This window comes from Pithys albifrons, chromosome 1 (assembly GCF_047495875.1).
Source record: "Pithys albifrons albifrons isolate INPA30051 chromosome 1, PitAlb_v1, whole genome shotgun sequence".
Classification (NCBI taxonomy): domain Eukaryota; kingdom Metazoa; phylum Chordata; class Aves; order Passeriformes; family Thamnophilidae; genus Pithys; species Pithys albifrons.
This window is the reverse complement of record NC_092458.1, coordinates 94,521,543-94,537,436: the sequence shown is the minus strand read 5'-3', so window position 1 is coordinate 94,537,436 and position 15,894 is coordinate 94,521,543. Positions and strand designations below refer to the sequence as shown.

Genomic DNA, 15,894 nt, shown 5'->3' with positions numbered 1-15,894 from the left:
CAGTACATATAGAAGCTATTTGAGTCTTCTGCTCTTTAAACATGATTGTAGGTAGGAGCCTTTCTTCCAATTTCATGTGCAGTACTGTCACTACATGTGCAAAAAGTAGGGTTCTCTTTTCCTTTTGCAAGGCAGCAGAGACAACTGTTGGTATGAATTTCTGGCTATGCTGAAAACTGACAACAGTTTCAAGTGTTATATTCCTTTCGTAGATCAGAATTTGGTTACTGATCATGTGGTTTCATAGAAGTTATAGCTGTGCATCTCTTGAAATTGAATCACGGTATATTTGATTACATTATAAACAATTGTCTTAAGACTTACCTAAGGAACAGATTGGCAGTGGACTATCACATGCAGTAAAACTCTTTGAGTCTAATCTCACAGGGCACCATTTTAATTATGTACATTTGTGTGACATTTAAGAGACATCTGAAGTGCCTGGTAGAGCAACACGAGTTTGCAATGAGATACTGTGAACTCACACTACCAAAGAGGGTTTTCATCCACATGAAACAGAAACAGCACAAATGTTGAACACTTATGGACAAAGGACAAATTTCATTCATTTACATGAAAATCTTCTTCAAGAACTTTTCTTCCTCTCAATCACCCAAGATATGGATAACAGGAAGCTGAGGCAGCCCAAGCTAAAATAGCAGCATTTGAGGTAAGCTGTGTTTCACACCGAGTGTATGTTTAGCAAAATGCACAGACAGATAATGAAGCAGCAGGTGTTTTGCCATCCCCTGATGGCTGTCCTATGTGACAAGGGCCCCTCTAGAACAGCAGTCAGCTGGAGCAGGGACGCTCGCAGGTGTGCTGGCATTCAATTTCTACTTGTAATGCTACAAGGATATTTCAGTTTGACAAGCAAAGGACTAAGCCATTTAGGATCCAATTTTAATCTTGTACAGTAATTATGACTGACATCTTTACACTCCAGTGCTAGTAAAATTAATACAAAAAAGGGGGAAAAGCAAAAGCAGCATCAGCTTTTTTCAGTATTTGGAAAATAGCCATGGTCTAATTGAAGATCAAACTAGCAGCTTCTCCCACCAGTGCAGAGTTGATGTGCTGGCTGGGGGGAAGGGACCAGGACCTGCTGTGGATGGTTGCTGCATATCCCTACTGCCAGAAATTCTTGGAGGCAGGGCATGACCCCTTGCTGGAGTGTGGTAACTCATAAATAACCCTGGCATTTCCAAACTACAAATGAATTAGACATAAAGTAGGTGTTAAATGCAAACATACTGAGTGATACGTATGTACAATTTATTTAAAATACTTTTTACCATACATATAAAAACCCCTCACTATTTATACAGTCTAAGTTCTAGCAACATATACAAATACTGAGCAACTACAATACATGCTGAGGTAAGAACACACATTCTGGGAGAATACCCAAGCCAAACAAGACTGAAATACATTTTATATCCATACGTCTTCACATGTAAGAGAGACCCATGAAATGTACCTTTGCTTAATTGCACACAAGTGAATTCTAGTTTTAAGTGTGTCATGCAACTTACATTTGGAAATCAATGTTTAACACTTTGTAGCATACATTTTAAACCCAACTGTTACACACTCAAATTTATCTTCTTAGCCCTCCCCAGCAGGTAACATGTTTGAAGTCTGAAGAAGGGAGCAAAGCTTGGGAACAAATTCTTTCAGGAAAGGGGCTTAAATTCTTAAAAACATCCATTCCTCTAACAGCTAATGCTGCTCAGATAATGAAGCTGCATTATGGTTGCTTAAAAAATAACTCACTGTAGAGAAACTGTTAAATTCTTACACCGGCTTAGCCTACAGCTATCCACAGTTCCACCACACCTGGCCTGCAGTAAAAATTTAATCCAAGTGTGTTACTGACTTGAACATATCCATTTATTTTTATGGTAGATTATTTTTTCTCAGCCTAAGCTTCTTAAGTTGGCTGGAGTAAGTACATACTGTCACATCTTGGTGGAAACTAGTAACTTCCCACCCCTTTCAAATAAAACCATTCAGATAATTGTAGGGAATGGTTTAATGTTAAGGGATTGCTGGGCAGCTGTGTCATGGTCAGACAGAGAAGAATTGCACAGAGACCATGGTTCCCAGGAGAAAGGGAGGCTAATGCGGGAGAAGTGACCAACCACAGATGGATTTGGACTGACTGGTGAGGGGGGGCTGCACGCAACGTATGAAAACGTAACCGCCCTCTGGGACAGACATAAATACCCACAACACAACCGTCAATAAAGTGAGTCTTTGCTGCACATAAGCTGTGAAGGGTCTGTGCGACCACCACCACAAATAGCAACCCAAATCGGTACTATAGAAGGGATATCAGCAACCAGTGGTTAGACCCTGCTGGGATATCTGACCAGTGGTAGCCTGATGACAAACTGATAACAAATGTAAACGATTTTTATTGTGGGAATGTTTTTTTTTTAAGTTTTCAGTTTTCAAAGTCTATAACTCCGTATCCAAAAATGCTCACCAAAGTCTGCCATAAAGGCAGACTGTGGTTTTGGGAGGTCCTTGGGAGAGATGTGGATATTATTCATGTTCCACCATCTATCTACCTTTCAGTTAACCCAGCTACAGGTTCATAGTCTAGATTTTCAGTTAGCCTCTGCAAATTTCACAAGTCAGTTTTCAGTTCACCTTCCAGCTATTCCGTTTTTACAATTCTTAGTCATTACCCAGCTTCAGCTGATCTCCAACTATTCACCTATTCCCATTTCCCAAACTAGGACTGTCTTTACTGAGGGTTCAGGTAAGACATCTACCGCTGTCATCCCGTGGCGACACCGAAAACATTGGGATTATGACATGCTTATGAGTGTGCTCTGGGTCATTTTCCCTCGGACAACAGCTCATCAAACAAGCCTATCTCATCCACAAATTCACCCTCAAATAAAGGCTTCTAATACACACTACCTCATTTATACATTCTCGAATAAAGGTTTGACATTTTGCCCCAGTTACTCCTAGACCCTCAGATAAAAGTTAAAGAAAACTTAGAGGCCCTGGATTCATCAAGGTTAATCATTCATAAAGGTAGTTAGTTTTAATAAAGGGTTTTAAGAATGGGTTCTGAGTTAAACAACTATTCACAACAAGGTTGTTTTGCAGTTCTAGTCCCAGTTTGCATTGTTCTGTTCATGGGGTGTGGTACCGTTTCTCTTTTGTTATTATTTAATAAAGATGAGGGACATGGAGGGAATGGTTTAATGTGAAGGGATTGTTGGATGGCTGCATCATGGTCAGAGACAGAAGGACTGCACGAAGGATACATTTCCAGAAGAAAGTGAGGCTACTGTGGGAGAAGTGACCAACCACACACGCTCCCCTGACAGATTTGGACTGATTGGGGGGGGCTGCGTGCGATACATGAAAATGTAACCGCCTCCCAGGAGGGATACAAATACCGGAATTGTTAATAAAGTGACTCTTTGTTGCACACAAGCCGTGAAGGGTTCGTGCAACCACCACCACAGGTAATTTCAAAGTCAGAGTTACTGCTGATAGGCAAGAACACTTACCTACTTAAGCAAAACTACAAAGACCGCGGACTAGTTTTGACAGGCAGAAAAAGTTGCAATAACATCGAAGTACAATTATAGGCAGGAATTTGTTTTTCACAAATGGGTCTTATACAACATCCTTACTTACATTCACATTCACATTTAGGCTTCAACACCCAACTCTAAAAAATGATTAAAAAAAATTCTCAATGAATGATCAAAAATTGTAGAATTGGGCTTCAAGGTAGCACAGAATATGTTCAACACCTTTGTTGGTGACATGGACAGTGGGACTGAAGTGCCCCCTCAGCAACTTTGCTGCCAACACCAAGCTGTGTGGTGCAGTCAACATGCTGGAGGGCAAGGATGCCATCCAGAGGGACCCTGGCAGGCTTGAGGTGGGACCTAATGAATTTCAGCAAAGCAACGTCCTAAGATGGACTGGGGCAATCCCAGGCACACATACAGGTTGAGCAGAGCAGTGACTGGGCTTAGCCCTGAGGAGGACTTGGGGGTGATGGCTGATGAAAAACTCCACATGACCCACAAATGTGCACTCATAGCCCAGAAAGCCAAACACATTCTGGGCTGCATCAAAAGTAGGACAAGGGAGGTGATTCTCCCTCTCTACTCTGCTTCTTGAGAGATCCCTCCCAGAATACTGTGTCCGGCTCCAGTGCCCCCAGACATAAGAAGGACATGGAACTGTTGGAGCAAGTCCAGAGGCATCCAAAAGTTCATCACAGGACAGGAGCACCTCCCCTGCAAAGACAGGCTGAGAAATTTGGGGCTGTTCAGCATGGAGAAGAGAAAGCTGTGTGGCCCTACAGGGAAGCTGGAGAGGAACTCTTCGTCATGAACTGAAGTGACAGGACAAAGAATAATGGGAACAAAGTGACAGATGGGTAATTTAGGTTAGATATACAACAGAAATTCTTTACTGTCAGAGTGGTCAGGCTCTGGAACAGGTTTCCCCAAGAAGTTGTGGAAGGCCACTCCCTGGAAGTGTTCAAGGCCAAGTTGGATGGGGCTTTGGGAGACACCCATGGCAGGGGGGTTAGAATGAAATGATCTTTAAGGTCCTGTCCAACCCAGGCCATTCTGTGATTCTATGTAATAACAAATTTTACATGTTGAACAGGCCACAAGTAATTTTTGTTTATAGAGTTTATATACAGCCCCTCTGCAACCAAACTTTCAAGTGGGAAGTGAGGATACCATACAGGTATTAAGGCATGGTGGCAGCCCCCTTGAGCAGTATTTGAGTTTCAATGTAACGTTCTCCATCTTATTTAAGGACCTGGGCAGTAAACAAGACTTTGAATTACATCAAAAAACCAAACAGTAACCACTGAAGTCCATAAAACTGGGTTACTGTGTAGGTAGGGGAGGTCTCACCTGTATGAATTAATTCAGCATTCTCCCAACAGTCCTGCTAGAATAAAAATAAAGCATTTTCATTGTTTGGTTGGTGCTTTTTTCTTACTATCTAGGTAAGAAAGTTGTGCTTTTTTTCTAATGAGATAAAAATGGCAAATATGGCATCCAAACCATTTTCATTTTGCGGTTACCTATCTAAAAACTAGTCTACATTTCCCCAGTAGAAGACTGACTGCAATGTTTTCATAGTAGAGAACACTGGAACATTCAAAGAGAACACCGGAACATTCAAAGGATGCAAATTCCATTAAATACGTCTGAAATGGACAGTCTTTGGAACAGTACTCTGGAATTGTACTGGTTTTTTTGCAGAGGTTTTGGAATCTATTTTATACTTTTAATAAGAACAATCTTAAGAAAAGGCCTAAGGCTAAAGTTTGTCACTTGTGCTAAAACGTACCATATGTGCTAAATGCATGTCTAACACAAACTGTGCACCATTAGACTATTTCTGTGCTTCCTTAAGCACTCACAAAATTATATACAGATCTTTCTTCATATAAGCTCACACTTGAACACACAACAATAGATACTCTGGGGGAGGGCAGCACAGGGCCTTCCTGAATTTGGTCGCCTCCAACACCTGGATGCTTCTGGCATGCTGACTATCAGGGAAGTCTGACTTGGAGGCAGACACTATTCAGAGTAGCCTTCATTTGGTAGGGAAAAATGAAAAAGCAGTTACCATGTAGTTTGCTTGTGTGAATTTGTGTCTCCTGGACTCCTGGGAAGGAACAAGACTAAGTGACTTAAGGAGATGAGGCAGAAAGAGACTGTACAGACAGCAGCTTCTAGTTTAAGAAAGCTAACCAAAAAGGAAGGAATCTTCTGAGAACACACAGCTGATGATTCCTAATCCTGTGAACAAAAAGCTGAAATACTGTAATTCAGAAACAAAACTATTTTACTTCATGAAGTAAATCGAAACTTTGCCATCAGTCCTGATGGTAGTTTGTAAAGTCCAAAATTGTGCAGACATGTGATGAGGAAAAAGGAATTTTAGAAGCTGCAGTGTTTACATATACATCTTAGAAAGTTAGAAGCTTTGGGGTTTGGGATGGGTTTTTTCGCCCCAAGAAATAGTATCATAAGGAAGAAAGGACTGTGTTTTGTACTTTGAACTGCTCCTCCCCATTTATCATTTACATCTATCAATTACTGAAGTTGATCATGAAGAGTTCTTCTCTCATGTCTGACAGACAACTGTACAGTAGTAATAAAAAAGTCCACGGTTTTGCAGGAGACAAGCTGTTAATTGCACATACAGCTTTTAGGAAAGGCAGAATTACTGTTTTCCCAGACCTCCAATACCACATCTTTTGGTTCAACATTGTATTATTTAAGACTAACAATATCAAAACAATGAAATAAAAAATGAAATTGTAAGCTTTATGGAATTGGCTTTTAAAAACAAGCCATCATTCTATCTTACTCATGAGCTGAGTTCATCTTTACTCCCAGTGGAAAGGGCCAGGCTCTGTGGTACCTGGTACACCAGTTCATCAGCACTACCCGGCCCTGCCTGCCCCTTTGGTATATCATACAGTGCCTGTGCTGATGAGGCACTGTCTGTCCTAGATAACAGTTTACTGCAAGTTCCAACCAGTGGAGGAGCTTGATTCCCTGCAGCTTTGAAGGTGGAAATGGAAGGAACACCGAGAGGTGTGCTGGGATGGCTGGACATGTCCATGATTATTGGAGTTGCGTACTCTGGTCCAGTTATAGGCAGTGGTTCGGCGTAGGCATGGTAAACTTCTTGTATGGGTGAATTGTAAGGGTCCAAATCAGCGTAACTCGCTTCTTTTCCTTCCTCTGGTTTAAAGGTTGATCTCTGATGAAGCGTGCCAACAATTCCCCCTACCAGGGGCTGAGCATATTCTGTGTTGCAAGCCCCAATAAAACACATTTAATGGAATGTTTTTACAGTGCCATCACATTAAATACAATCTGTTAACAGTCTAACAGAGACTATTACTATCCTACATAAAACCAGTGGTTCATCTCTGTCCACCAGTGCCAATCACTTTGGAAAAGGATTCCTTTCCACCCAATTGTTAAAGCCATTGGGATAGACACAACATCCCCATTTCTCAGGTTTGTACTTTCCTGGTGAGCTGAAACTTCCCATGCTGCAAATCTGCCTGAAAACAAAGCTTATTGAAATGTTCTTCCCTGCAAAATTAGATTTAAATGACATTATCCTGCGTGGCTTTGCGTAAGAATGGTCCTTGGGGTGGAGGTTTTGTTCTTTTATGGGGGGAAGCCTGCATTTGGTCAGCTGAGATGTTTTAGCTCAACAGATAATCCAAGTTACAAAAGCTGGAGGTGAAAAACCTGGCTAGCTGGGTAAAAACAGACAAGCAGGCAAAACAGAGAAAAGCAATTCTGCCTGCAGTGAAGCTATAATTCTGCACACCTGCCTAACTCTGCCATCAGCTGTAAGCACAGAGCCAAAGGAACTGTCAGTCATCTCCACCTCTCATGCTTGAGACACCAGGAAAAGGGCATGTGCTGTTACAATCACTCATCCTTTTCCATATCATAAGGACAATGCAATGACATTATTTCCAGTGCATGGAAATATAAGCAATTCTTCAACCCTTTATGAGGTTTAAGGACAAGTACAAGTTACTGCATTGACTTAGGCAAGTGTCTCTCTACAGCACATCAAGTCAATACATACTCAGAGATCTGAAAACGCCTCCATTTTACGGAATGTGCTTCCCCACAGAACTATCCATTTCTCCTCTGTTCCCCCCAAAAAACAGGAAATAACTAAATGTAGCCAAATTCCTGACTTTTTTTAGCATATCATATATATATTACATGGCCCACAAAAACAGTGAAACGTACCTGCAGACTCTGTTTGCAACATTGTTGGGACTTCTCTTGGCCTTAGGTGACTAATTTCACTGCTGCTGTAGCGTACAGGAGTCTCTTCATGTTCTGCTGATTTGCTCGGGAGAAACTGCTTCATTCCCTTCCACCATCCTTCACAAGATTTAAAAGAAAACAAAAAAAACACCCAAGACTGCATATATACTGTGTTTTAAGCTAATTACAGTATTTTTTCACAGTATTTTGTAGTAGTAGCCAAATAACTCAATTTATTTGCATGTCCCCAAGGTTACAAGTCACTTTAATATTTCCTGGCAGACTGGAGAGGCAGAGGTGACAACCTGACTCTTACCCAGACAGCCTGCCTGAATGCTCCCCCTCAGAACAGCTGCAAAACTGCTGCAGTCCACTGACTCTATTCCTGAATGGCCACCAGCAGCAATTCCAAGGCTACTCATCACATTAATTAGCTCATAGAACACAACACAGAAAACACTGTCAGCCATAATTTTACACAATCTCAGTTATAATTAAAAGCACATTTAATTAATGTGGTTCCTGGTTGCTAATGTCATGCTTCTAACTCACATTGTTGAAAAAGGTTCATCAGTGAATATTTGCAAAAATGTGAATATAGAGGGTTTTAACTTCAGTGGAAATGAAAAGAAGTGACTGTGGCCATTCTTGAGAGAAAGTAGGGAGGGTTGGCTGTTGTTGGGCTTCCCCCCATTCCTTCCCCTGGTAGCCAGAGCCATTCTACATTTGCTGCTGTTACATATTTCATCCCAGTTGATGCTAAGAAACCATCCTGTAAGTAAAGCCTAAGAAGCAAGCGATTCAAAACCACAGAATATTTAACAAAATCTGAGGTAGCCTGTGGGAGGAGACAGAGATTCCACAGAGAAGTGCAGCAACATTATTTTGATGCTGCATTTTGACACATTTGCTTTTAAAACAGACCTGCACACTGACCTCTTAAAATTAAGCAAAAAGGAAAAAAACCCTGTCATGTTCATCACTGACATTTAAATACAGGATATTTTATTCTAAAACAACAGAGCTGTGACCTATCAGAAACAGACACGCAATAAATTAAAGTATGGCCATTAAAAGGTTTCTTGTCTAAAGGATACTTAAAACTGTCACACTTAAAACTGTCAGTGAGCAAACACATGCATATGGAAGTTTCCAACACAAGGACAGAGAAGGGAAGAATGGTCATACAACAGTACAAACCAACTGCTGCGGCTGCCCTTTGCCCTGTGGCACAAGCATTTTTAAGACAATTTAAAGGGATGCTTGGTGCCATTTTTTGATCTTAACTTTGTGAGGCACAAGACAGTGTGATGGAAAACACACCTAAAAGGAGGCTCAGACACTCTCACATGCTTACTAGGGCAATGAAGACAAATAAAACTTTTGACAGACCTTATACATTAAAATAAAAAGTTCTTTCCCAGGACAAAAAAAGTACTGAATAGATAATTATTAAATATATAAAGACATTCCTTATAAATTATTTTTTCCCTCTTCCTGTGTAATTACTAGGTTCTGTACTTTGTTCACTAAAAAATCAGAGGAAGAAGCAGTTAAGTTTGTCCAGAAAATTCAGTGTTCACTATGCCTCCATCAGTTAGCATTAGAGAGGCTTTGCCAGTAGAAACTGTCTGCAATTTGAAATAGGCATCAAACAAAAAATGCCAAGTTAAGGATTTCATAAACCCATTTTGTTACCTGCACGATCCCAGTAAGGTAGATCATATGTGCCCTCAGTTTTTTTCTTGCTATGAAAAAAAAAGAAAAAAGGAGTATTTTACCTAGTCTGCTTATCAAAAGATGCATTAATTAATGCTGGGCAACTATCAGCTTGGCTGTAACTGGTCCTCAAATTTAATGTATAAGCACCTGGCATGCCATCACCAGTCTGCTGCTACCAGAGAAACCAGTTTTTAGTAAAAGTATTTCCAGTGAAAGCAGTTACAAAATGCTGGTTTTGCTGTTCTTGCTATTCAAGTGAATATTTTCTGAGAGAGAATACAATTCCTTCCCCAAGTGCAGACCACAGAGTTCCCCCAGTGATACATGCAGCATCTCATTCCCACACACCAGGCTGACATTCATTTAAAGCACTTCCATTCATCTGTTCATTTACCGGTTTCTCCAATGCCACGCACAAACTAAGATAAGAATCAGAGTAGTGAAGACCATCACCAGCACTGGAACCAGAACTGCTGCCAATGCCACATCTGAAAACCATTAAATTAAGTGGTGTCAGACAGAAGAGCTTCTCATAAATCATGCAAATTACTTGGGTAAAGCACACAGTTCCCACATGTAGTGTCTATCATACCAGATTCCCCCAGCTAAGTTACCTTGCCAGATGCTCCCGCAGTGTAAATTTCAATTAACATCTGGCTCCTTTACATGCCTGCTGGTGTTTTTGCAAGGTTTTTCATCAAAATCAACCAGTTTGTTTTAATATAAGGTTTTCCTGTTAGAACCATGTATTTTATCATTTACACAGAAAATCGATTGGTGCAACCGCTGATGTTTGAGCCTCTCTTAAAAACTAAGTACCACAGTACTCTAACAGTTAATCATAAGAAACCTGTGCTGGATCTGTGTGTAACATGAGACTATCCTGTCCCTGCAATCCAAAGGACACTTCAGCAGTGCCTCAGCCTGCAGTGCCCTTGCTCCCTTTTCTGAGCACTGTTTTTTGATAAAAAAATGATTATGCCAGATGATGTTTTTCCAACTTCCACATCAACAAGTCTGATCCATAAAAGAATTGGTATGTCAAAAGTGTTTTGTTCTAAGAAATTATAAAATCCAATAACTAAGCAGTTACACCTGATTTAATTCAGAAGAAAAGTCCATTTTGCAATTTCTCCTTTTGACAAAATTTGTTTAGTGATTAAAAGCTGAACTCAGTTTGACCAAGGTTTGGAAGACAGAACTATTATTTACAGATAGATAGATAGATAGACAGACAGACAGAACAGAGAGAGATATAAAACACATTATATATACATATAAGTTACATCTCTGACTTGAAAGATTAGTTTTGTTTCTGCATGGAGTATGCAACTGTACATCAGTGTATGTGTAATTAATAACTGGCAAATATTAAAAAAATATTGATAATTTCCTATATTTTAAGCACTGAGAAAATTTAAATTTGGAAAACACATTTAATATATGCCAAAGCACTATAAGGAGTTCCCAAACACTTCTGCTGCTTAACTATGGATACCTTTGGTTACACTTGGAGTCACTGTAGTGTTTTTTATTTCAGGTGTGAAAGTTGTTTTATCTGTCTGCAATGAAGTCTTCACTGAATTAATGAAGTCATCAATGAAGTCAGCAGTCTTCTCATCATTCCTGTTCTGAGGTGGTGGTGATGGTGGTGGTGGCAAGGTGATTTTAGGTGCACGACCTCAGAAGAGAAGGATTTGTAAGAATTGAAGCATTAGTTTTCCATGTCTCCTTTGCAGGGGAAGACAGCTGGAACAGTTTGCTATAAAGGTTTGGTTCACGTTATGTAACAAGGAAAACTCCCCATGAATCAGTAACATGGGAAGCAAGTAACTGCTGTCTTTTGACACACTTTATTTTCCAAATTACCTTGTGTACATCTAAATTCAGTATTGTCCAGGTAAGTGTAATAACTTCTGGAGAAGTTCAGAAGTATTGATTACAGAAGGATTATGCAGCCAAAAAGTACTTTTTTTTCCTACCGAAAACATACCTACAATGTAACATTTAACCTTAGTGATTTTACTTGTAACTTTAATAATTTTACTGCTTGTCTTGCACAGTTGAAAGTTTTCAGTTGCCTTACCTATACTAAACTGACATCCTAGCAATTCTACTTTCATTGCAATTTTCTGGTGCCATTTCAAGGGATTAATCCTAAAAAAACGTGCAATAATAGGTGGAATGAAATTATTGCGAACTTCCTGGTACAATTCAGTATTCCCTTGAAATATCTGGAGGGAAAAAAAGAGAGAGAGAGAATAAAACATTTTTATCATACAAATGAAATAGCAACTAAGTAGCTATAACCAATTTTGGTGTTTTATTTAGGAAAAATACACAGTGCAGGATCCTCACAATTCACCCCAGAACAGTGCTGCTGCCTGCACATCCCCACTCACATATATAACTAAATAAACTAAATATACAGCATATATGTACATATACAACTAAATAAAACAAAAAAGGTGAGTGTGTACACGTATGCATGCAGCTGTCTAGTTCAGAATAAAGGTACCATGTATATCCTATTGATGTTCTCCTGGCAATGCCTGTTGTTTAAGACATTTCACATGTTTACGGCACTGAATAACTGTAACTCGGTCCTCTTTGCTATTTTGAACTTACTCTTCAAATATAGCAAGGAGATGTGAGCCCATGCAAGCATGAATCAAGCAGTGTCTTCACACAGTCTAACAGTTAAGCACGGCCTGCCTGTGTGGGGCTGCCAGTTACCAGAAAGCACTAGGAGGCACAGTCAGGTATGTAACCACACTGTCCTCTTGTGGCTGCTGTCTACAAGTGCTGAACCAAAAGCAAAGTAAAGGATTTGGGTTCAGAATGTGAAAGCTCTGCTCAGTCTCACACTGTCATGGAGCTCTGGAAGAGAAGGGCACAGACTCTGCATGAAGTATGAGCTCAAGCTCATCCTTCACTGCCCATCCTTGCACACAGAGAACTCTAAAAATGTGATAGTACCGAACAAATCTGTCTGGTTAATATTTAAAACCAAGGAAAAATAAGTCTGTCACTGCACGATGTAGTATAAACACACTGACACACACTCAGCCAACTGGGGGGTTTTACACCCCTGGAGCTGCTTAAAACAATAGAGCAGCTTGGCCCAGTACTACAACCCTCCCTCTCCTTTAAGAGAACTGTTTGGCACCATGTCTTCAGGTAGGAAGTGAGCTGTCTGTCTATGTTACTGCACAGCAGCTGGGCTTTGGCTCTGCGCATGCTGCTCTGCAGTGATGCTGCTGCAACACAGGTCACCACAGATGTGACAGCAAATTAATTTGTTGTTCTTAAAGCACTGATACAGATACTGCAAATCACACTGGACATAATGCAGAATAGATTTTTGGCACTTGCCTGACAAAACAACTATTGCAGGGAGTTATCCACTCACTCACCACCTGGTAAACAGTAAAGCCCCCTGTCATTCTTATGGACTAGCACTGCACTGTGTAACAGCTGACGTGTCTGCACAGAACGGAGCAGTCAAGAGCTTTTAGTGCATTCCTGGTCAATGCAAACCACTCTTGTTTCAACCTTGAAACACAAGATTTTTGTATTGCACTGCTGTGTAACAAAATTACTAGAACATCCCTACAGGCTTGAAATAATTACTCCAGGAAAATAGCCATTCAAAGGACAAAAACCCCCTTTTGTGACACCAGGAATCTTCAAGGGACTCACTCCTCAGCTCCCTGATGTAGATAACGTGTCTGCACTCTCAAAGGATACCCAAACCCCATTACTACTACTCATATATAAGAATTTTGCTTTATCCCTACATAGGCATTGTCTGTCTTTAGGTTTGAAACAACTGGCTGATCAAATAGACATGAGTCAATTTAGTTAGCACAGAAAAATAAATCACTTGGTAATTTAAATGCAGTACTTCATGTTTGAGTGCACTGTAGTTTCTACATCTTAAATTATAACCAGCATTTTCATTTTTGTGTATCCAAGTAACAGTAACAGACTACCTGCTATTCCATTCATGATACTAGAAATCCAAGCAGGCAAACACAAGGTATTTGTATTTGCCTTGAGAGTGCAGTCTCTGTTCTTCCCTGCAGAGCAGGTGGAAAAGTACATGACTCTCAGTGATCCTTGTTCTGCTCTGAATTTAAGCTTATTGTTCTTAAATATGCTTGGCAGCAAAGAATGAAGACATTAAATGTGGAAGTAAGTTTATGGTGTTAGTTTGGAATTAAATGGATAATATAAAGTAGTTGTAGTCTGTGTGTCCACAGAAGACTGTGTTCCAATTTACAGACACTTTTCCCCCAAACAAGGGCAATTTTTTCACTTTTTTTATTTTTTTAAGGTGACAGACTTGTAGCTGTAGATCTCACCAAAGAACTACTTGTTTTGGTAATGATGCAAATCAGGTGACTTCTTGATGGGATGTGCCCAGCCCAAATTTCTGTACTGTCCTTGCTTGTGCTGTGCCTGCCAGTGCCCACTACTAAAAGAAGGTACAAGCTACATCTGGCTACCCAAGCAACACATGCAGAAGTTATAGGTTAGGGACACAGATGTCCAACACTGAAAGTTACATCTCACATCAGGTTTCTGAGGCTGAACATGTAACAGGAAAGGCAGGGAGAATCAGTAACAACTGAATCAAGAAAGATTAACCCTACAGTCGTTCTTTACTCCACGCTTTTATTAGCCAAGATTTTGGTGTCCAGTGTTATGAGAGTAACTTAACTTTACCTGCAGCTCTGTATTTTTTGTTACTCTAACTTTTGCAGCAAAAAAAATTGGTCTGAGCTTAATACAGTGCAAATTTTTTGATGGGAAATCACTTTCATATTCCATTCATTATCACATTCTCTCCATTTCCCTCTGTGCTGTCAAACAAAATTTTCCAACACTGCAACTCTGATTTGTCATCTTCCCCAATTCAAGCATTTTTCAAGCATTTTACTATTTTTCTTCATATATGAAAAGTTTAAGAAAAGTTTTTCTTGAGTACTGCCAGATCTCTAGAAGCTATTTGCAAAGATGACTACAGGAAAGCCTTGGAAAAGCTTCTAGTCTCCTGAAAAACGCTAGGAATTTCAAGCAGCTTTCAAACAAACAGGGAATAGCACCTCTCAGTCGGTCTGGTGTGCCATTATGGAATGCTCACTCAAAGGGAGAAGTCCACAAGCACAGGCATCCAAAAGCAAAGCCCTATCACAGAATGCAGAATCTGCTCAGCTGGAATCAAATGAGGTGATGGTGAGCAGAGGACAAATCTGTTATTTTGAACCATACTGAACCATTTCTTCTGTCACTTAACCATAGCTGGCACTTCTGAGGTACATACTGTTCTTCATGCACTGTCCCTAATGACAAAAAGAGTGCAAAGAATTATGTGTTGCCTCTAATTTCAAGCTCCACAATTTGATTAATTTCATGAACATGTGGAAGGAACAATATGCTCAAATTACATGGCAACACCTGCAAAGGTTTTCTAAGAAAATTAACACACTAACCCTGAAGCCTAAATCCAGACCTCTTACTAGCTGAGATTTTATTTTATGGCCAGAAGAGGGCAATCCAAACTAGCAAAATATGCTGGATTTTTAATTTTTTTCATTTTTCTTGAGTATTTAATACCAACAGTCACATTAGTTCACATGTAGGTTCAAGGAAATGGACCAGCCCCAACAGTAAATTCCCCTCCTTTCTTTCAGGAAAGTTCTAAAAACTCTTAATTAAACAAACTTCAACCTTTCACTTTATCAACAGGACGCTGCATCCTACCTTGAAACATTCTTAACACACAATAAACAGAAGAAAACAAAGTACAACTAAAGAGCAACCATTCTTAAAATCTGTTTCTAAAAAGTTACTAGTTAGAGTTACATGTACATAATACCATAGATCTATAGAAGTAAGGTAAATTATGTCCAAGGATTTTAAGAAAAAGAAGACTGTTGTTTCAGTCAGTTTACCAAGAATCCTCTCACTTGAGAAAATCTGATCTGAACCACTGCAAAAACTATGTAGGACCTGAATCTTCTCATTTTTATTGTCTGTTAAATACTGCAAAGTAAACAGAGGGAAAGTAAGATTATCTTGCCACTAAGGTTAGATACTTTATCTGTGGCAAAGCATTTGCAATCTGAACACACAATTTAATTTTTTAAGAAAACTCTCCTCTGCAAGGGCTGTTCTCTTATATAAGAAACTTAACAGTATTTGGTAAAAAAGATAGACAGAAACATTATAAAAGATGAAAATCTATACAACCTCTAACACTTATTCTGTAACCAGAAGAGGGTAAGAAAGTAAATCTTAATTTTGAAACATACAACCTATTTTGAAAGAC

The 15,894-nt window shown here is 39.7% G+C and overlaps 1 protein-coding gene across 3 annotated transcripts in view; it reads right to left on the bottom strand.

Moving 5' to 3' along the window:
• The window catches only part of DCBLD2 (discoidin, CUB and LCCL domain containing 2), a 69,293-nt gene that overhangs the window by 20,916 nt on the left and 32,483 nt on the right, over nt 1-15,894 (bottom strand). For 2 of the 3 annotated variants that reach the window (XR_011698324.1, XR_011698322.1), the window contains exons 10-14: nt 11,644-11,791; nt 11,056-11,238; nt 9,952-10,045; nt 9,534-9,583; nt 7,815-7,952 (exon numbers count right to left, since the gene is read on the bottom strand). Coding sequence is in view for 1 of the 3 variants with exons in the window: in XM_071561171.1 (XP_071417272.1) it covers nt 6,394-6,839; nt 7,815-7,952; nt 9,534-9,583; nt 9,952-10,045; nt 11,056-11,238; nt 11,644-11,791 (1,059 nt within the window). In the remaining 2 variants the exon portion in view is untranslated. Of the gene's footprint in view, nt 1-1,254; nt 6,840-7,814; nt 7,953-9,533; nt 9,584-9,951; nt 10,046-11,055; nt 11,239-11,643; nt 11,792-15,894 lie in introns of those variants that run through there. The other variant, XM_071561171.1, reaches the window with a different exon arrangement.